This window comes from Saccopteryx bilineata, chromosome 2 (assembly GCF_036850765.1).
Source record: "Saccopteryx bilineata isolate mSacBil1 chromosome 2, mSacBil1_pri_phased_curated, whole genome shotgun sequence".
NCBI classification, from domain to species: Eukaryota; Metazoa; Chordata; class Mammalia; order Chiroptera; family Emballonuridae; genus Saccopteryx; species Saccopteryx bilineata.
This window is the reverse complement of record NC_089491.1, coordinates 50139099-50161041: the sequence shown is the minus strand read 5'-3', so window position 1 is coordinate 50161041 and position 21943 is coordinate 50139099. Positions and strand designations below refer to the sequence as shown.

The following is a 21943-nucleotide window of genomic DNA, read 5'->3' as shown; positions in this document are numbered from 1 at the left end:
GAAGAGCCGGAGTCGATGGGCTTAGTTCCAGGGCACCTATGACGTAATATAGTAATACTTTGTGTAAATGACTCTTTCATCTCCTAAGCAGTTTAGGAGGCAGGAACTCTTATTATTATTCTCGTTTTGCAAGTGAAGAAGCCGAGGCCATGCTTTTAGGAAGTGGCCGACCTGGGGTTTGAGCCGAGGCAGCCTGGCTCCAGAGCCTGGGCATGGAGCCCCCAGGCCTCAGCACTCTTCACCAGCCAGGTCCTCAGTGTGGGCTGGCTGTGTTTACTGGACACCATCTTAGGAGGACAGATGGCTGTTGGAGTCCAGCTCTCCCATTTCTGGGTTTTTCTGTGATGGAAGGAAGTTCTCTTAAAGGACTGTATGAGAGGGTGCCTGGCAGGTGTGGCCCCTGCCCACCAGGGTTGGGACTTTGTTAGATGTCTCCCCATTGTGTGCTGCCTATAGAAGATTTCCTCCACATCATTTACTTAGGAAAGACAGGAGTTGTTTTTCCAAAGTGGGAATTCTGATGGAATCTCTGCTAGTTTCTCACACGGCTTGTGTGAGGCAGAGCAGCTCTGCATCTGTGTCCCCTCTGTCCACAGGGAAGGGGTGTTCTGCTGTGGCTCTTTTGGTTGTCTCTACACCTCAGGTTATTTCAGCTTGGTTGAAAGTGTTCCTTTTTTTAGTGAGAGAGAAAGAGACAGACAGACAGGAAGGGAAAGAAATGAGATGAGAAGCATCAACTCATAGTTGCATCTCCTTAGTTGTTCATTGAATGCTTTCTCACATGTACCTTGATCAGGGTGCTACAGCAGAGCGAGTGACCCCTTGCTCAAGCCAGTGACCTTCTGCCTCAAGTCAGCAACCTTGGGTCTCAAGCCAGAGACCATAGGGTCATGTCTATGATCTCACCCTCATGCCAGTGACCTTTGGACTCAAGCCAGCGGCTTTGAGGTCATGTCAGTGATCCTGCACTCAAGCCGACAACGTCAGGATTTTGAACATGGATCCTTAGCATCCTGGGCCGACGCTCTATCCACTGCACCACCACCTGGTCAGGCATATATATATATATTATTGGTGTTTCTAAAATACCTCTTAGGGAAGGGGCAATGGTGCTGGCGGTGCTGAATCTATTGCTCACCTCTGGGGCCTAGTGCTCACTGGCCAACTTGGAAATGAGAACTGGATGTGCTGAGTGGAGAAGGCAGAGCTGGGTCCCTCAAGGACTGGGCTCCTGGAGAAGGGGTTCGGGTGCCAGGTTGCATGATGGCAGGACATTACCTGTTACAACAGTGATTTTCACCTGGTGTGCTGCAAGATTTTTAAAACATGCAATACCTGACTATTTGGTCAGGGGCACTGACCCCTTTTCCCTTAGAATGTCAAATAAAAAAAATGAAAACAGCCAACACTACAATAGCTATCCAATGTGAATGAATCAAAATTATACCTATTTTTTTTGTCAGGTTGTCAAAAATATATTTTTTTGGTGTCACAGAATTTTAGTAATTAGCTTATATGAGCCAGGAGCCGGAAAAAGTCGACAATCACTATGTTATAAGGTGGGGCTGGGGTCTGGCTCTCGGTCAGGGGAGTCTTTCAGCAAGAGGCAGAGGCCACCGCTGGCTTTGGGGAGGTGGCAGGGAGAGCACCACCGCTGAACTGTGGCCGGAAGGTACAGCACAGCCTGGAGGACAAAGGGGAGCTGCCACTGGCCCGGCACCTTCTCAAGAGTTACTGTGAAACAAATTTTTAAAAATGCGGTGAATACGTTTATATGCTGTTTATTAACATTAGGTGGAATATCAGTGAGAAAGTGGCCCAGCCTGTTTAATGGGGGATGAAAGTAATTTAGAGTCAGACATGGAGACACAGGGCAAGTCCTAGAATAGGGACTTTTATTTATTTCTTTTTGAGAAAGAGAGAAAGAGAGAGAGGGAGAGAGAAAGGAGGAAGGGAGAGGGGAGGAGAGATAAGAAGCATCAATTCATATTGCTTTGCTTTGTTGTTCACTGATTGCTTCTCATATGTTCCTTGACTGGTAGGGGTGAGGGCGCTCAAACCAACGACCCCGCGCTCAAGCTGATGAGCCCACGCACAAGCTGGCGACCTCAATGTCTCAAACTGGGGGCATCAATGTCCCAGGTTAGCTCTTCGTTTTTCACTGCACCACCACCAGTCAGGCAGCTGGACCTTTTTTATAGGGCTACTCTCCAGCCTTGGTCCCCAGCCTTGACCAGTTGGGTGAGCTTGTTACCTATGGGTGGGTGGGGAGGACAGAAAAGTGCCCCCCTGAGGAGTGTCCTGAGCCAGTGACAAGGGCAGAAAAGGGCTCTGTTTCTTCCCCAGAGATACCAGAATAGTAATGTGAGGCCATCTCCAGGCAGGATCGTTAATATTTGATTAGAATCATGTACTGTAGAACAGTGGTCCCCAACCTTTTTTGGGTTTAATGTCAGAAAATATTTTCATGGACCAGCCTTTAGGGTGGGACGGATAAATGTGTCAAGAGACCGAGACAAGCATCAAGAGTGAGTCTTAGACGGACGTAACAGAGGAAATCTGGTCATTTTTAAAAATAAAACATCGTTCATACTTAAATTTAAATAAGACGGAAGTAAGTTATTCTTTCTCTGCGGACCGGTACCAAATGGCCCACAGACCGATACCGGTCTGCGGCCCAGGGGTTGGGGACCACTGCTGTAGAAGATGCAAGAGGCTCAGTTAAATGTGTTCTGTCAGAAAACAACTTCTGGAAGTGCTTTGCTTTCTTTTACCCCAAAAGAAGAGAAACAAGAAAAGTAAAGTCTGTATGATTGAGCAGTTACCCTGCATCTCTAACTTGAACAATGCCAAGTGCATTTGCATTGTTAAACATTTCAGTGTTAGAAAATTGTAGCTCACCCACTGAGAACAAACTGCATATATGGAGACATGAAGATTTGTGCTAAACACCCTCCCCAGTCCTTGAATGTAAGCTGATAAGGCACTGAAAAAGACTGAATTTGAAAAGAAGTCTTTTTTTTTTTTTTTTTTTAAATCAGAGCCAAACGCCCACAGGCCCTGGGAAGTTTGTTTGAACACTGCTGGATAAGTGACTTTCAAATACTTGCCTGTTGCCCTGAGCAATGAATTGGGAAGGAATAAAGGACACTTCCCTATTCCATTTAACCCGTTAGTAGAACACATTAAGCCCAATTAGTGGATAAGCAAAAAGATGCCTACACTCTTTTTTTTCTAAGGCTGTAAAAATTTTACTTACTGTAATTAACTGAATCTATAAGTAATGCATTTGTTTTAGTTCTTGTCTGAGGTAGAGTAACTAATAGACAAACCAACCCCACTAATTCAAGCCACCTTTCTGATCAGAATGGGCTTAGCCTTGTTCACCTTCAACTCCAGAAGCTCATCTGCAGAGTGAGAACCTTCAGAATAGCCAGGGAGAGTTTTAGGGGGACTTCTTGGTATGCTTTTCTAAGCCCTAGTGCACAGAGAGTATTTTGTATTGTTTTTTAAAATGTGTAAGAGGAACATGTGCTCTTAGTAAAGTTTTCTGAAGTGATCAGAGCCTGCTGGGGTAATCACTGGTAATTGCTTGCTGTGCGTTGTAACAGACCCTTAACTGGGTATTTGCACATTGTAAAGCCAGTAGCCACGGCCACCATCACAGCTGCCTGGCCCAGGCAGGTTCGCATTTGATTCAGATAGACGGTAATGAAACAATGGAGCCAAGAACTGGTGGGCCATCATCTTTATCATGGCTTGCACCTGGCGGGCAAGAGAATACACACAGTAGGAAAATACTTCCCTTTCCATTCAGGGCTCCCAAAGTCACTGACTTATCTGAGTTTCCTAGAATCAAAGGTTCCTACTGTTGGAATCCATGGGAGTCTGAAAAGACCAGAGTAACAGGCTTTATTGAAAGGAAGAAAGGAACCCTGCCAGGCACTTCTTCAGGGAGAAGGGCACCAGTACAAACTAGGGGGATGAATTTTATAGGGTAAGGGAGAGTCTCGAGCAAGTGGGTGTTGAATCAAAAAAAGTACTGGTATGTCCGGAATGCTCCTCCTTGGGGCAACTGACCAGCTTCTTGGAATTCCTCTGCCTCAGGGGCGATAGTCCAGTGAGTAAGGGTGAGGTCTGACAGATAAGCAGAACATCAAAAGGGCAGTTGGAATTTCTGGTAAATTCATATATCTGTCATTTCTCAACTCTGTGGTATGATAAAAGAAAAAAGAGGTGGGGGAAAGGAGAGGGTATGGGGTTCAGAAAGGAGGTTTGTCTTGGACCGGCCATCTTCTGGAGCTACTTCCTGCTGTTATCCCTATAGGGGGCCTCCTTCGTGAACCCCCCCTTGGGGTAGTTGGAGTAGTGGTTGTAAAAGCATTCGATTGTAGGTAATCCTGGAGATTTCTCTCATTCGAGCCTGCAGGAACTTGATAAAGAAAGGGGCAAGCATTAATATTAGGCACAAGATTAGGATTGGTCCTATAATTGATGCTAGCATCGAGAACAAGGGGTTTTTCCACCATTGCTCGGAGTAGGGGTGTTTTTTATAGGGTTCCAGATTTTTCTGTTTTGCAAGGGCAGGTTTCAGGGTTGGTGTGTAGGGTTAGGTAGATTTCCCCACTTTTCTGATTGGCGAAGGTCTGCATGCGGTCCTGTAAGAAACTAGCGAACAAACGTCAGAAGCAGGATCCAAAAGTTAGAAAAATAAATAGAAGAGTATGTGGACCAATGAAAGGCAATAGTCAAGACACCCAGTTTGTGCAAAACCACTGATTCCATGACTTGTTTGTTTTTTTTTACGAATTCACTGGGCCTGTTCAGAGAGAGAGAGAGAGAGAGAAGGAATAAGACAGGGCAGTGGCCAGTGCCCCTGCCCCTAGACCTACTTCTGTAGAGATTCCTAAAGCAACAAAGAAGAGGGATTACCTGTACAGCTCGTTTGGTCCTTAGATTGCCAGGTAGTGTATTAGAAACTGGAAGAGGCTCATAGGGTGGGATTAGGTTGATATTTGGGGTGAGATAGATTAGGGTACAGGTTTCTGTCCAGTTAGTAGGGAGACACATATAGGTGTTAGTCCCACATAAGTAGAAAGTCCCTGATTGGGTGAGGCAGGTTAAGAGGTGAATAAAAAATAGAAGGACAAGGGGTCAATTTTGTTTCTCTAAGCTCCAGATGGTAAGGGTGAAGGAAAGAGTCGTCCCAATAAGTGGGGAGAGTAGAGGATTGTTAGCTAGGGTGACTAATTAAACATTCTTTGAAAACCAGTTTTCTGACTGTTCAAATTCTTTTTTCTTGGTACAAACCTACAACCTGCACAAACCTTCTACAACTTACATAAACCCTCAGCTTTCATGCACTTTCTTATCAAGAAATAACTGGCCTTCATAACAACTTGCTTTTTCCATTTTCTTTCAAAAGTATTTCCATACCTTATACCTTCTATTATCAAAACCATACAATTCCTCCTGACCTGTGGTGGTGCAGTGGGATAAAGCGTCAATCTGGAACACTGAGGTTGCCAGTTTGAAACCCTGGGCTTGCCTGGTCAAGGCATATATGGGAGTTGATGCTTCCTGTTCCTCCTTCTCTCTCTCTCTCTCTCCTCTCTGAAAATTGAATAAATAAAGTCTTTAAAAAAATAATTATAAAAAAACCCATACAATTCCTTTCTAGTCAGAACTCTTGATTTAAAATCTTTAACCTTTAGTGACAATTAAATTTACTTTCTTTTTACCCTAGTTTCCCTTTTTTCCAAAGTCTGATTAAAAGAGTCCTTAGTTAAAAAAAAAAAAAAAATAAATAAATAAATAAAAGAGTCCTTAGTTTCTTCATATATTTGCCATACGTAGACCAACCAGCTTCCGGTTTGTGGTTGGAGTAAGGCATGCTGTTTTTCTATTTTAGCAGCAGTGGGAGTTGTCAGGATCATGGTGTGTGGACCTGTCCACGTGAAAATCAGTCCTTGGGTGATGTAATGCTGGAAGCGTCTCTTGGATAGTCTTTGAACAGTCTGCTGAGTAACCTCTAAATCCTGCAAGTACTTAGGGAAAGGGTGGTTACATTTCTATACTTTGCAGTTAGAGTTTAAGATCTAGTGACCACTGCTTCTAGCTGGAATTAGCAGCAGGTCCCAGCCTATAATCAGCATGGGGCATTGAGACAAGAGGAATAAAGGAGAAATTATACATTAAATAAAGCAATAAAATCAGACTGTCAATACCCACAGTAGAGATCTTTGAAGGATAAATAAAACTTAAGTATTCAGGCAAGGTATAGTAGATGGTTTTTGTGTTCACAAGAAATGAGATCAGTTTATCTGCTATTTGGAAGAAATACCTTAGGCTCATGAATGTTGTCCTTGGGCCTTTAGTGGCAATTCCCAGCATGCTGGGCAAGGTCAGGTCACAGGTAGCTGGAGCAGGACTAGAAGAGACTGAACCCTCCCTCCATGGAGCAAGGGGGCACTTTACCTTCTTGTGTCCCTTTTCCACAGCACATAAACGTGTCAACCGGTGGGGCTGGGAAGCCTGGCAGGCTTTAGTTCAGTGACCTTTCTTTCCACTCTGGAGCAGGGCCCTGATGGAATTCTATGAAGCCCTTTTAGGGCTCTGGAGCCTTTAAGAGCGTATGCTAAAAGCTGGTATTTCCTGACTTCTTTTGGGCCTTATTTGCCTTTTCTGTTACTTCCTTGGCCATTATAGACCTTAAAAGACATGCTCAGAAGATCTCACTGAGGGGCTTGACTAAGAGAGCAAAATTGGGAATCCAGTGTTTAAAGAAGCATATTAGACTGAGGAAAGAAAGGTTTTAATCTGCCGTGGTAGGTGGTTGGAGACTGCAGAGGGTCTGAGTTCGATCTAGGATGAGACCTCAGCTGGTGGGGGTTAAGGCAATGCCTAGATAGACTATGGACTGAGAGTGAAGTTGAGCCTTAGTAGAGAAGACACGATATCCCTTCATGGTGAGGAAGTTAAGGGTGGCGGTGTGTCTCCTTGAGGCAGGCAGGGAGGGGCTGCAGAGGAGTAGGTCATCTACATATTGTAAGAGAGTACTAATTTTGAGATTGCATGCTGTTAAATTCTGAGCTAGTGTCTGCCGAAACAGGTGTGGGCTATTTTTGAACCCCTGGGGTAAGACAGTCCACGTATGTTGCTGGGCTGCATTAGTGTCTGGGTAAAGGCAACCAGAAAGTAAGAGTCAGGGTGTAGAGCAGGGGTCCCCGAACTTTTTACACAGGGGGCCAGTTCACTGCCCCTCAGACTGTTGGAGGGCCGGACTATAAAAAAACTATGAACAAATCCCTATGCATACTGCACATATCTTATTTTAAAGTAAAACAAACAAACAAACAAAAAACAGGAACAAATACAATATTTAAAATAAAGAACAAGTAAATTTAAATCAACAAACTGACCAGTATTTCAATGGGAACTATGGACCTGCTTTTGGTTAATGAGATGGTCAATGTGCTCCTCTCACTGACCACCAATGAAAGAGGTGCCCCTTCCGGAAGTGGGGGGGGCCGGATAAATGGCCTCAGGGGCCCGCATGTGGCCCGTGGGCCGTAGTTTGGGGACCCCTGGTGTAGAGGAATGGTAAAGAAGGCATTCTTGAGGTCTAGGACCATGAAGTGAGTGGTATTTGAGGGAATGTGTGATAGTAACCTGTAGAGATGAAGGATTACTGGATGGAGGGGAATTATTGTCTCATTGATTAGGTGTAAGTCTTGTATGAGGCAATAAGCCCCTGAAGGTTTTCGAACAGGAAGGATGGGGGTATTGTAGGGAGAGTTCGTGGGGATGAGTAAGCCTGGTTTAAGAGGTGGGTAATTATTGGTTTAAGGCCTTAGAAACAGACAGTTACACATTAAAGATTTTACATACAAATTTTGAATTAAGGAATTTAAACGAGTGCACTTGTTTCAATTAAAATTATACTAGAGATATTTTCTGACAAAGAGACAAGACAGATTACTTACTTACACAGCTCAATAGACAACTCTTTTTTAAGTTTTTCAAGATGGCAGGGAGTTGTCAGCATAGAGAGGAGGAAGAGAGAAAGCAGACGGATGGACAGTGTGAGCAGTTGGATGGAAAAAAAGGAGGGTCAGAATCTGCAGAAGGAGTAGGTGGTGGCACCACGTGGTCAGAGGAGTCAAAAAGATTTAGAGCTCTGAGGAGAGGGGAGAGGATGAGGGGTAGTGGAAGGCACAGTCAGTCTCTGAGGAGGGGGAAGGATGGGACAAAGAAGAAAAAGAGACAGCTGCCCATCTGTAAGGAGGGAGGAAGGGTTTAAGAACACAGTGGAGAAGGGAGGGGCCTCTGGCCAGCAGAGGAGGAGAAAGAGAGACTGGTATTTGCAGGTGAATGAGAAACAGGATTCTGCAAAGGGAGGAGAGGGGGCTTTCTGGAGGGAAGAGACTCAAGTGAAAGATTTGCAGAGGGACCAGAGAGGGGTCTCGAGAGAGGGGTCCTGAGAGAGGGGTGCCCCTGGGGGTCAGGCAGGAAGAGAAGAGAGTTGGAGAAGGAAAGATTAGGAATGGAGGTTTTTTTTTTTTTTTTTTAATTTATTTATTTTTACAGGGACAGAGAGAAGTCAGATAGAGGGATAGACAGGGACAGACAGACAGGAAGGGAGAGAGATGAGAAGTATCAATCATCAGATTTTCATTGCGACACCTTAGTTGTTCATTGATTGCTCTCTCACACATGCCATGACCATGGGCCTTCAGGAGACCGAGTAACCCCTTGCTCGAGCCAGTGACCTTGGGCCCAAGCTGGTGAGCTTTTTGCTCAAGCCAGATGAGCCTGGGGTCTCGAACCTGGGTCCTCTGCATCCCAGTCCGACACTCTATCCACTGCACCACCGCCTGGTCAGGCAGGAACGGAGGTTTTAGGTGAGGTTGCTTTGGCCAAAAACAGCCTGCGTGTAGAACAAGCGGCACAGAGATTAAGGACAGGAGCAAAAGTAAAAGGAAGCCTGCACGTAAGGAATTTCAGAAGCCTTTCCTGTCCTGTGGCAAAGATTATCAAAGATAATCAAAGGTTCCGTTCTCAGATCCATGGGAGTCGTTGTCTAGTTTATATTGTGGCCAGGCAGTATGGCAAAATAAAATGAGTAGAAGACAGCCCAACAGGGTTGGTCAGACAGCTTTGACTCTGAAGAGCCCAATGTTGAGATTAGTGATCTAGAGAGGGCGTCCCTGCCTCCAATCACAATCTCAAAGGAGAAAGCTCTCCTGGGAATTTGGAGTCATCCTGCTTAGAGGTCGTCACCACCCAAGAAGGAGCTCAAAGAGAATGTGGAGGGATTTGGCTAAGCACTTAGACTTTTGGACTGTGCTGTCTCCTGAGACAGAAAAATGGCAAACCCCTCAAAATGTGAGGCTGACCGAAGAAAGCCGTCCGACGATGGATTAGGGCAGGGGTCTCAATTTTGTGCGGCCCGCAGACTAATCCACGAAGTTCAAAATATTTTGGATAAAATTAAGTAAGCCTAGGGGCCTACTTGTATTTTTCATTTCTCTAGCATCCTAGCTAGATATTAGCTTAGTTAACAGCAGTTGTGATGCGAACTACAGTTTCTGGTCATTTTGCGACACTGAGTAAACTGCATGTACGATTGTGCTTGTTGTACTGATTTTTTTTTGTTTTCAACTGCAGTGAGAAAAGTGTTGCGTAACAGTTGCCTTTTGTAGACCTAGTGCGGCCCGCTGAACGGCTGTGATCTTGCTCTGCGGCCCACATGCTGAGTTGAGTTTGAGACCCCTGGATTAGGGATTTATGGGTCAAATTAAAGCCAACTGGGAAAGGGAAGGGAGAAACTCCTTACCTTTCTGGTCCAGCAGGAGTTCAGATCGCCGGCCAATCAACCTACAATTACACGTCCAAACAAAATCAGGGAGTAAGCCTGGGATGAGCTGCAGCTGCCCATTGCTTCCCTGGTTGTAAGTTTGGACGGCAAAGAGGAATCGTCCAGTCAGTTAGTACCCTGTCCCGGGTTTCGGCACCAAATGTTGGAATCCATGGGAGTCAGAAAAGACCAGAGTAACAGGCTTTATTGAAAGGAAGAAAGGAACCCTGCCAGGCACTTCTTCGGGGAGAAGGGCACCAGTACAAACTAGGGGGACGAATTGTATAGGGTAAGTGAGAGTCTTGAGCAAGTGGGTGTTGAATCAAAAGTCCTGGTATGTCCGGAATGCTCCTCCTTGGGGCAACTGACCAGCTTCTTGGAATTCCTCTGCCTCAGGGGCGATAGTCCAGTGAGTAAGGTGAGGTCTGACAGATAAGTGGTACATCAAAGGGCAGTTGAAATTTCTGGTAAATTCATATATCTATCACCTACCTCACCAGCCTTATTCACCTCTGTTCCCCATCTCCTTCTCTCTGCACAAACTCTGCACAAACTGGCTTCTCCTTCAGCACTCCGCCATCTTGGCTACTTCTCCTCTCCTCCACGTGGCCTTTCTCTGCTCTCCTCCAGCATGAGCTCCTCTGCCCCATTTTATAGTGTAGAAATCAAAACCTTTAATCCAATATGCAAACAAGGAAGTCTCTGATACAAAGTCACTTATCTGAGGCATAAATAGGATTCCTCAATGAGTGCACCACCCCACATCATGCAACAGTCAAGGGTGTGGGGAAAAGCTTAGTGTTGAGAAGATCTTAGTATTAAAAGGGTGGGAAAAACTTAGTCTTAAATCTAAGCCTTAGGTTATAATGACCCTGCCTGCTTACAGCCTGTCCCCCACACCCAATGCAAACTGTAAGCGAACAAACATATATATCATACTTACAAACTTATTTGACTAACACACACACACACATATATATACGAATGGAACTTTCCCATATGCACTGTTCTGTGAATTCTTTTTATTCCACCCAAGAAAATGCTATGAACATTGCCATATCCACTCAAATGCCTGCCTTTTATTTCTTTAAACTGCTGTGTGGTATTCCATAGAACAGATGTTGTTGGGCAGATAAAATGTATTATACTCACTTTGTTAAAGAGGCCGTTGCCCAGGTGATATTAATGTGTGTTGAGAATCCTTGTAGCCTGGGGCTTGGTTTTGGGATTAAGCCTTTCCCACCCATTTTGATGTGGGGTGGTACAATCCAATCATGCCTCAGAGAAGTGACTGTATTAGAGACTTCCCTATTTTGTATATTGGATTAAGGGTTTGGATTTATACACTATAAAATAGGGATGGAGCGGGACCTTGGGCTCTTGGTTCCTGAGATTATCATTAGAAGAGAGAGCAGAGGAGAGCAGAGAAAGGCCACGTGGAGGAGGCCAGGAGAAGCAGCCAAGATGGTGGAGTGCTGAGTGAGATGCCAGTTTGTGTAGAGTTTGTATTTGGGATAAGGAAGGAGATGGGGAACAGAGGTGAATAAGTCTGGTGAGCTAGAAACCTTTGATTCTAGGAAACTCGGATAAGTCAGTGGCTTTGTGAGCACTGAATGTGACTGGGTTTTGGAGCCCAGTGTGTATTTTTACTTGCCCACCGGGTGCAAGCTAGAATTAAAGACTATGGCCTATCAGTTTTTGGCTCCGCTGTTTCTTTACCGACTGTCCGAATCCAATGCGAACCTGCACTGGCCAGACTGCTCTGATGGTGGCCCTGGCCTTGGCCTTGCCTCCTGGCTTTACAGATGTTCTGTGATGTATTTAGTCATATAACAGACAGGCCTAGATGGTAAACCTATGCTCTGTGTGTGCAGGTGGCATTTTAGATGGGAAAGTATAAATCAGTTAAAAGTATTGCACTGATAGTGGAAAGAATTAAGACTAAGTTGCAAACTGTGTAAGCATTTTGGGGCCCTGTATTTTGAAGAGTTTTGGATTGTGCAGGGTAGAAACTGAGTTAATCATGAATTGGAAGCCACAGCAGAGTCACAGGGGCCAGACAGCCCTCCACCCCAGGAATGTCTTCTGGGCCCTGGGATGGTCCTCTGCCTCTTGGTGAGACCCCAGACACCTAGGTTAAGGGTGCAGTCTGCAGATGCCATGTAAAATGGTTGGGCCTTCTGTTGACTCTGCCTGCTTGGATTGCATTAAGACTAGCCAGAGAACATGGCCAGTGAATCCGAGCCTGACGGCCATGCCACCAAGCAGGGAGTGTGTGTGTGCTGAGGTCTGGTCTGGCTGGGACTGTGGGCCTGGCCTGGGCCTTGCCCCGGGCCTTGCTCCAGCTTTGGATGTGGTTATTGAAATGGCAGCTTGGGAACCCCGGAATAACTGAGCTGCAGATAAGAGCGAATGGTGGCCTCCTAAAAGTACTGTTGGGCTTGCAGGTGGCTTTGTTTGGACCTTGTGGCAGGGTGTGTTTCTGTGGTTGGTGGGAGGCCGTTTTGGGTTAGACGGGAATTCTAGAATATCTTACAGAACAGAGGAGTTGGCAGGCAGCATCATATCTGGAACGTGCCTGTATGCTGTGATGCCCCTGTAACTAATAGCTGCACTTGGCAGCTGTGACTGTGACACTTGGTGCCAGCCTGGCTGTCCACTGGAAAGTGAGATGGTGGTTGAGGGTCCCAGAGAACCTGGGAAACCTGAGGCCTTTGTTAATTGTTAATGAGTGAAAAGGACTTGGGTGTTGGAGTCAGACTGACAAGAGTTGGAATTCTGGCTTAATCAGCCCCTTGCTCAGAGACTTTAGCTAAGTTAAGCTCTGAGCTTCAGTTCTCTCTTCTGTAAAGTGGGATAGTGCTGGCTCTGACCTCAGGATGTTGTGAACAATAAAAGGGAGAGCATCTGTCAGGATGCCTGGCCTGAAGTAGACCTCAGTGCTATTCATTGCCTGCTCTTCTTTCTCCTTTGCCTCTCTGATTTTTCTCAGGCTTCATCCAGAGCGCTAGGACTGAGGCGTATTTAGTCAGGGGCTGTTTTCTGCTCCACCCTCCCTTCCCTTTCTGTTGCTGGTTGCTGTTTCTCATTCCTCCCAGAGATGTCCAGAGAGCTAGGACGGGGCAGTTTCCAGAGAGGCTAGACATGTTTGTGGGCTCTGTCTGCTCTCTGCCCTGTGCAGGGCAGCATGCTGTTAGCTTCCGCTACGTTCTGGGGGTAGAAATGCCTGGGCCCTCCACCCTCTGGATGAGGCAGTGAATGATCTTCCCTGGGACAGTTCTCTCTATGAGAGTGTGTTAAAGAAAGAGGCTTTCAGATCACTGGGGAAACCACCCACTACTCTTCAACACCGTGTGTCTTTGGCTTAGTTTTGAGCGATTAATAGTGAAGATAACTATTACTACCACTTGCGTGGCCCACCTGCTATGTGCCAGGCCCTGCGCCAAGCACTTTACCCAACCTGTGTCCTGCAGTCCCTACAAGAGCCCTGAGGTCTTGCAGTTGATAGAACATTAAAGTATTTGGCTCAGAAAGGGATGGCTGTGAATTCCAGGGAGGACCGAGGTTCACTGGGTCCTCTTGGAACCAGGGACACAAATATCCCATCTGTTGTTTCTGATCCTTGCTTCTCTGTTGGAATGTTGGCTTCATATTTTCAGATGAGCATCCTTCTTAATCTCATATCTAGCCCTTTCACCAACACACATCTGCCTCTTTCTCCTCACTCCCAAATCAGAGAATCCCAGGGAAGGCCTCAGTTGGTCTGGTTAGGTCCCCTGCCCAACTGCGAGAACAGGGGAGCTAGGTCCGCCTTTGGGGGGGGGGGTGGAATTGGGAAGAGCAGAACAGTTAAAATGCCACGTGTCCACTGGAAGTTGGTTGGTCTTCCTGGTTCCAGATGGAAGACTAATGGATTCCCAAGGTGACTAATGCTGGTAATCTGTTAGTAAGTGGCAGTGCTGGAGGACTAGTCAGGACTGGGACTCAGAGCCCACGCTCTTAGCCACACTGCCTCCTGCCAGCTGGGGGGCCCTGTGTTGGCTCTGAGGTGGAAACTCTGAACACCTGTTGCTTCCAGCCTTCAAGACTCAGGCACACAGAAATATAAAATAAAGGAGTAAATGGTAAAAACGATGGGAAGTATGGGCAGAGGGCTCTGGTAGTTCAGAAAGTGAAGGAGGAGATTGGTCGAGTGTGGGACCAGTGGTCTGAGGATGCTTGTGATGGGGATGAAATGTCTGCAGATGGAGGGGGAAAGTGTGGCCTAAGGATTGTGAAGTCTGCATGAGGGCTTGGGCTGGACAGGTGGGGACTGATGTGATATCCAGTGAGGAGCCTCATTAAACCTCTTTTCTAAATGGCTCTCTGGGGTCTAGAATTGGGTTGATCTTGTCCTTGGTCTACACAAGGCCCCCTTTCGTCTTGTCTGTGTCTAATGACATTTTAAAGTCTGTTTTGCTGCAGCTTAACAGTTTGCTTGAATGTCCACTTTTGCAAAGCTGAACTAAATGGATTCCTTGTTGTGGTCTTTGTTGTAGCATCTACGTCATGGGCTTGGTTCTAGAGTGGATTAAGAACAACGGTGGTGCATCGGCCATGGAGAAGCTCAGCTCCATCAAATCTAAGATGATTTATGATATCATTGATAATTCTCAAGGATTCTATGTGTAAGTCATGTCATGGGTTTTATCTCACATTTTGCCTCTTGTGAATTTAAAAATGTGCATGTGCCAGGAACTTTCAGCAAATGGATGCATTCTCCTTTTCCCTGGGACATTGAAGTGCTGGTGAGCTGAGTGGTTCTATTTCCCCACCCCAGGAATCCCAGGCTTTGTGACCTGTCTCCCGGTGGGTGGTGGCATTTTTTATACTAAAGACTTTTTATACTAAAGACATTGCCTTGGAAGAGTCTCATTTCACCGCTCACGGTGATCCCCTGCTTCCTCTGTGCTCCATGGGGGGGGGGAAATGCACATACTTGCTGGAATCTCTTGACTTTATCTAGGAGGGCATAGCCGAAGGCTAAATGAGGCATGAGCTTGGAACAGGAAGCTACTTCCTTGGCTGTGAGGGGTGGCCTTTTATGAGCTTGAGTCTTGGGTGAGGATATAATTAGGCAGAGAAGAAGGCAAAAGTATTTTTGCGAAGGCAGGGAGCGGCCCCCGCAAAGGGACGGAGGGGAAATAGTGCAGTATGTTCAAGGAGCAGAGAGTGGCCTGTCTGGAGGTCTGGCATTAGAAAGGAAGTCTGGGAAGGTCTGAGAACATGTTTATTCTGTTTGTTCATTCATCCATCCATCCATCCATCCATCCATCCCCATTCATCCATCCATTCCCATTCATCCAACCATCCACCCACCCACCCACCCACTCACCATTCCATCTACCTACCATCTGCCTGTCCAGCCATCCTCTTGAGCACTGACTCTGGGCTGGCCTTGTTCTGGGCTCTGGGGATACTCAGAAGAGTAGGTCGTCTTCCCTGACTCCCAGACAGGGCACAGAACCTGCACATGCGTGAAAGCACTTGCCAGCTATTGCGGAGGGGAGACCAGTTTTTCTGTTGGCTTTTGGCTCCATGTGTTGCTTGGATTATGTGTGGACACAAAATAGGAGCTGATACCTCTGGAAAAAATCCAGGGAATTAGAAACAAACAACGAAAAAGTGAAGAGGAACATTGGGAATCCAGTATCCGTTTCCCAGGGTCGAACTCCATGCACTCAACCTGGGCATTCATTTTCCAGAGGCTACCTGCTGAAGCCAGTGTGTCAGGCAGATCCTCTTGTGAGGAACTCAATTACCTGCCCATTCAATACTCCTCACACATGTATAAACAGCCTTGACCCAGAGCTTGCATCCTCTTCAGAATAAACCTCTTTCTGGAACCTTCCATCTATCTCTCTGAGCCACCTGCCCAGAAAAGGTCACTCCAGCTCCTGACGTTCCTGTGGGAACTTGTCAAGAGCAGGCTTTCACTCTGCCTCCTTGGTGTCTGCCTGGATGCTCGCTCATTGTCCCTGTGCTCGAGTTTCAGGGAATTCTTCAGTTTTCTTTTGAACTATGGAAGTAGGGCCCCAAAGGGGAGGTGGGCCATTTTAAAGATGAATACCACATATAACCTAGTACTAGACTTTGCCATTTACCACCGCCTTTGCTTCTCATTTTTGTCCACTATTGGGTGTCTCCTGACTGGTAAGGCAGTCCCTGTACTGAACACAGTTCTGCGCAGTTGTCTGTGGGTTGCACCAGCTCTGCCAGCGACCTTGGCAGGGAACTCTGAGACTAGTTAAGGTTAAGACAACCGTAGAAGGCCCTGCATTCATTCCACGTAGGTTAACCACCCACATGGTGCTGGCTGACCCCAAGTTGACCCCACGTGAGCCACATAGCATCTTGAATGTAGAAGCCTCATTGTGCCACTTACTAACTAGCATATGAGCTTGGGCAAATGACCTTGCTGCTCTAAACTCATCTGTACAATGGATGTAATAATGGTACATACTTATGAGAATTAAATGAAAATGCACGTGAATACAGAGCGTATAATATAGGGGCTAAAAACATGCGCTCTTGTACCAGTTAATTGCATTAAGCACTAGACACAGTGCTTGGCACACAGAGCATTCCTTAAGAGTTAGCTCTTAATATTATTTGTGGTGATTATGGAAAGTACTTAGGATATTCCTGACATGGTGCTCAATATACATTAGATACTAATTTTAATATCATAAAGATGTCCAAGTGATAGAGTCCATATCCCAAGGTCACCTTTCTTACCTTCTTCATGTGGGGAACAGGGCTTAGGAGGAAAGAGAGGGAAGGAAAAAAATATCCAGGTTTCCAGTTTTTCTCATCCCGAAACTCTGATTGCTTCTCACTGCTCAAGGACCCCACCCAGTCTCCAGCAGAGCGTGTCTGCAGGGCATCCCCCAGTCCAAACCCTCCCCCAGCGGGGATCCCAACACCAGTCGGGTCAGAGAACCTGCCTCAGCCCGCAGGCCCCCGGCGTCTCAGATGCAAGTTCTCCGCCAGAGTGCCTGTCTTAAATCTCCTTCACCCTAACGCAGCGGTTCTCAAACTTTTTGAAGTCGGAGAGCATTTAAAATCCTACAAATAATTGTAGGCGCACTATATACAAATTTCTGAGAAATATATTATAATAATTAAGTCAAATGTTAAAGAAAAAAATATAGAATCCAAGTGTGCTTTTATGGTAATTAAATGAAATAAATACAACAAAGTTAAATTTATTCTGACATTAAAAAACATTTTTATGTTACATTTTTTTGAGTTATGCTTTTTAGAATTTGTAAAGAAAGAAGGGTTAAAAAATTTTAAAAAAAGACAAAAAAGTTGTCTTTTTATATATATATAGATACACTCTTAGTAAACTCAGCAGGTCCCAGCACAAATGTGTTAAGTTTTTTCATTCTTGTGTTTATGAGAAACATGAGCCTGATGTGTCCTAGCAATTTCTTCAATGTTTGGGCATATATTTGAAAGGCAAACTCTCATTTTCTCATCAATACATTGAAGAATTCCTCTCTTTTTACTCTTGTGTGGAGTCCAGAAAACCCCCACCATACATATCATCTTAACTTTACACCAAACAAAGGATAGAAGAAACTTGCCTCCAGTCTTTCTGGGGAACATGGGGGGTAGTGTAAACAATCCAGCACCACAGCTTAACAGCCTTTTGCAACCTAATCAGGCAAGTGAGGTGGGGGGTTGGGCAGACTGTCAGTTTACAGCCAATTCTCTACACCTCTTTCTTCCAGAAATCTGAACTCTAAAACCCTGTTGGTGTTTTGGTCTCCAACAGACACATAGTTCTCTGGAATACCATAGGGCGCACACTTTGAGAACCACTGCCCCAACAACTCCCACGTCCCCTCCCCCGAAGGCTTTCTACTCTCTCTAAGGCACAGCTTGGCTGCTTCCCCGCCCCTGCTGTGGCATGGGAACATGGAAACATGGAATTTTAATTCCCCGCACAGCCCTCTCCCTAGATTGGGAGCAGTTAATCCCCCTTAATCGTTTTTCCCTCTCAGCCTCATCCCAGAGAGCACCATGGAAGTATCCCTTATGTTCCCCTTTCGTCTTTTATGACATTATTGCTATCATGATATCATCTACTTTCAGAATAGGATGGGTCAGTGGGGTACAGGGGCAAACTCTAAATATGGATTCTTCTTCCTCTTTTTATTTTATTCATTTTATTTTTACATTAGCCATGCTTTTTGCTGCTCCACCTTCATAATTGGATCCTCATGTTGGGAGCCTGAGGCAGCAGAATATCAAAAGAGGGTATCTACTGAATTCTTTTTTTCCCTCTGAATGTTTAATTTTCATGTCAACCATGACAGCTGCCCCTCTGTGAGAAAGGGGGCCTGGAATTGAGGCTCAAAGCCTATTACCCGATACTTGGTCTCCTCTGCATGTAGGTGTGCACGTGACTCCTGTTAACTTGAACAGGAATGATGGCTGTGTCCTCTGGGAGTACGTAACTTTTAATGGGGGCTTTCTCTCTCTCCTTTTGTTTGCTGTTTTTAGTGGATCCCACTCTGGAAAAGTGAAAGACTCAAGACAGGATGTGCTTGAGAAAATGGAGATAGAGGGTTATTACATATTTTACTTTCTGTGTGTTCAAGAGGAGCCCAGTCAGTTCTTCTTTCATTTGTCTTTTTGGGTTGTCAACGAAAAATAATTTTGGCTGCTTACTTTCCAAATCAGAAACTGAAGTCAAATCCTAGATAAAAAAATTCATTCATCAGTTTTGAGTCTGTATTCGCCGTGTGCAAGCCACGCTGGGAATAAAAAGATGAATTTATTGAATTTAACAACTGCTTATATCACATTTACTTTGCATCAGACACTGTTCTCAGTTGTTTCAGTTACCTATTTTTGCATCACTGAATACCCCAGGACAGTGAATGGCAACTGTTTTCTTTGCCTGTGATTCCTCCGGTCAGCATTTGGGGCCGGGTGCAGCGGTCCAGTTCTGCTGCCCTCACCTGGGATTGCTTATTCAGTAAAGTTATCTGGTGATTCACTTGGAGCCAGTGCTCAAAAATGGCCTGTCACACGTCTGGAAGTTGGTGCTGGCTATTGGCTGGGCCTCTTACTTCAGCAGGCTAGCTCGGGCTTACTCACAGGAAAGCAGTGTTTGAAGAGGGCAGATGTGGAACTGCCTGCCCCTTGAGGCTGAGGCTTGGAAGCTGTACAGCGTCACTTCTGGTGCCGTCTCTTGGTCAATGCAAGTCACAAGGTCAGCCCAGATTCAAAAGGTGTGGAGAACTAGACCCCACCTGTTGCTGGGAGGGCTGCACAGAATGAGTGGCCATTTAAAAATATACCACAAAATTTTTCTATAAATATACTTAATTCTCACATCAGCCTTATGAGGTAGGGTTCATGACCCTTTTCACGATTCCGTAGATGAGAAAAGTGAGGCACAACAGAGGTTGGTAACTTGCTCAAGGTCTTACAGCTTGTCTTTCAACCACTATGAAGACCACCATATTTTTTTCTCTACAGCCTTGTAGAGAAAGCATCACTCACATTGCTGTGGTGCTGCTTCATACATATCACTGAGCTGTCACAAATAGTCTGAAATGGAGGTGGTATTATTCCCAATATTTAGATGAGTTTTTAGATATAAATATTTAGATATTTAGATGAGTAAGTGGAAGCTCATGAAAATTAGGTACAGGTCTTAAAAGAGAAGGCTAGCTCCTTGTTCCGTCTGCAAGAAGGTTTTCCCTAGTAAATTATACATGTCCTGAGGACTTCTTTTTTTTTAATCTCTTGTTTGCATCTAGAAAATGTTTGAACTTTTTTTCTGTTCATTTGTGAACAGTAGTTGCACATTTTAGAAAAGTTGCTGGAATAATAAATGTGTTTTTTAGATGTCCAGTAGAGCCCCAGAATAGAAGCAAGATGAATATTCCATTCCGCATTGGCAGCGCCAAAGGAGACGATGCTTTAGAAAAACGGTTTCTCAATAAAGCCCTTGAGCTCAATATGATCTCCTTGAAAGGGCATCGGTAAGTACACATCCAGTCCGGAAGCTTGTCTGCTCGGTGGAGAATGGGTTTAGTTTTTCAAATGCAGAATGAAACATCTCGGAGCCCGCCCAGCTCGGAGGAGCAGTTATTGTAACTGCTCCTTTTGTTGGGAAAACCAGCTGTCTGAGAGATAATCCTCCCTCCTGTGGTTTATAGAGCCCTGAGCGCGATTCCCTTGTGAGAGCATGGTGGAGCCACATAGTCCAGGGTTTATTTTTAAAATGACCCCTGGAAAATCTCAGATTGATCTCAGAGCACAGGAGTTGCTATCCCATCTCTGATGAGGCTAGAATAGCCCGTTTGGGGTAAGAACAGATTACTGGTCCTCAGCTGAACATTAGACAGCGTTGCTGATCCAGCACACTCTCTGAGAAATACACGTCCTTGCTACACAAGAGGCTGGACGCTCACCCTGCAGAGGGTGCCGGCTCCCTGCTTCCTGTTGCTTTCATCTAGGTTATGTGTGAGCTTGATGGACCTTCACTGCATTAGGAAGAATTTTCTGATGACTGATAGTGAAGCTCCTGGCTACCTGCGGGGGTGGAAAGAGGGTTCATCTTGATGCTCAATTAGATGCTTTTGTTAATGACGGCATCTCTGGCTCTAGGTCTGTGGGAGGCATCCGGGCCTCTTTGTATAATGCCGTCACCATTGAGGATGTGCAGGAGCTGGCAGCCTTCATGAAGAAATTTTTGAAGACGCATCAGCTGTGAACACATCCTAACCAGTGTATACTCTACCCTTGAACAATGTCCAAATTTTAAAGTAATTTAGCGGCTTCAAAAACTTAACCATGGTATTTTTCTCAAAGGAACATGCTTATTATAGATGATCCCCCCCCCCCCAAGAAAAAAAGAACAGCAGTATATCCACAGCTTTGCAAATCTGGTGGGACTTAATAGACATCTTAACTTTGACTTGAACTGGAAGCATTTAAAAAATCTTTCTTTACCTTTTCTAACAATTCTAGCTTATGTTATCTTCGCTGCTATTTTTTCTGGCTACATCTCAGTATTAAGACTTTTGCCTGTGGACTTACACAAAGTGCAGTTAATGTTTCTGGAGACATACAAGCTCGTAGCATTGAGGCGGGTGGGGTTCGATGGGTGCTGAATCTCGGTCCTTTCCAAAATGACAGCAGTGGAGGCTCCTGGGTTGCACAGCTGTGGAGGCAGGCCAACCTTGACCAGGTGGCGAGTGTTAGGGTATCTAGGCTAAAGCGTCAATTGGAGATCTTTATACAGTTATTCTCATAAAGAGATAAAATTGATATGCCATGCGTTTATATAGCAAGGTCTGTTTTTAATACCAAATAGTTTATATCTCTATACATTTATATGCCTAATAATGCAGTTCTCAGTGATATATGTAGAGACTTTGGGAATTTCTTAAGAGTCCTTAGCCTTGTACATTGTCATTATATTTTCAGTGGTTCTGTCTCTGCCTCCCTCCTCCCTTTTGAAACTGTCTCACAAGATTTAGAAGCTCCCCGAGTCACCTCGATTTTTCTTTCAGTAGTTGGAAGAGAAGATTGGTTGGTTGGTTTATTTTTTAATTACACCATTAACCTAAAAAATTACTGCTAAACTCTCCCTTGTCGTTTGTTCACTTGACTGTTCTCTCCGTAGTGTTTGACCAGAGTGATGTGAGGTCTTGAAGATCCTTGCTGGAGAGTTTTCTCGTTCTGTTTATCCATTGTCAGTATTTTATGCTGAATAAATGAAGGACATTAAAGTCCTAAAGCACCTAAACCTTGTCAGTGAGTTTCTTTGCCTGGTTTTTATCTTATTTATTTAATTTAGAAATTAAATTTAATGGGATGGCATTGGTCCATATGAACACATAGATTTCAGGTAGACATCTCCATAGCGTGTGAACTATTCATTGTGTTGTGCACCCATCACCCAAAGTCAAACCACTTGCTGTCACCGAATATATGGCCCTCTCTACTCCCTTCTCTCCACCCCTTCCCTTGGGTAAGCAATTCACTTTGTCTTTGTTTGTGAATCTCAGTTTT

At 45.2% G+C, this 21943-nt stretch overlaps 1 protein-coding gene across 1 annotated transcript in view; it reads left to right on the top strand.

Moving 5' to 3' along the window:
- Nucleotides 1-21671, top strand: part of LOC136324325 (phosphoserine aminotransferase) — a 36855-nt gene extending 15184 nt beyond the window's left edge. Inside the window, exons 7-9 of the mRNA XM_066257041.1 lie at nt 14398-14526; nt 19768-19905; nt 20534-21671. Of these exons, the coding sequence (XP_066113138.1) occupies nt 14398-14526; nt 19768-19905; nt 20534-20639 (373 nt within the window). The 3' untranslated portion in view covers nt 20640-21671. The remainder of the gene's footprint in view (nt 1-14397; nt 14527-19767; nt 19906-20533) is intronic.
- The last annotated feature ends 272 nt before the right edge of the window (nt 21672-21943 follow it).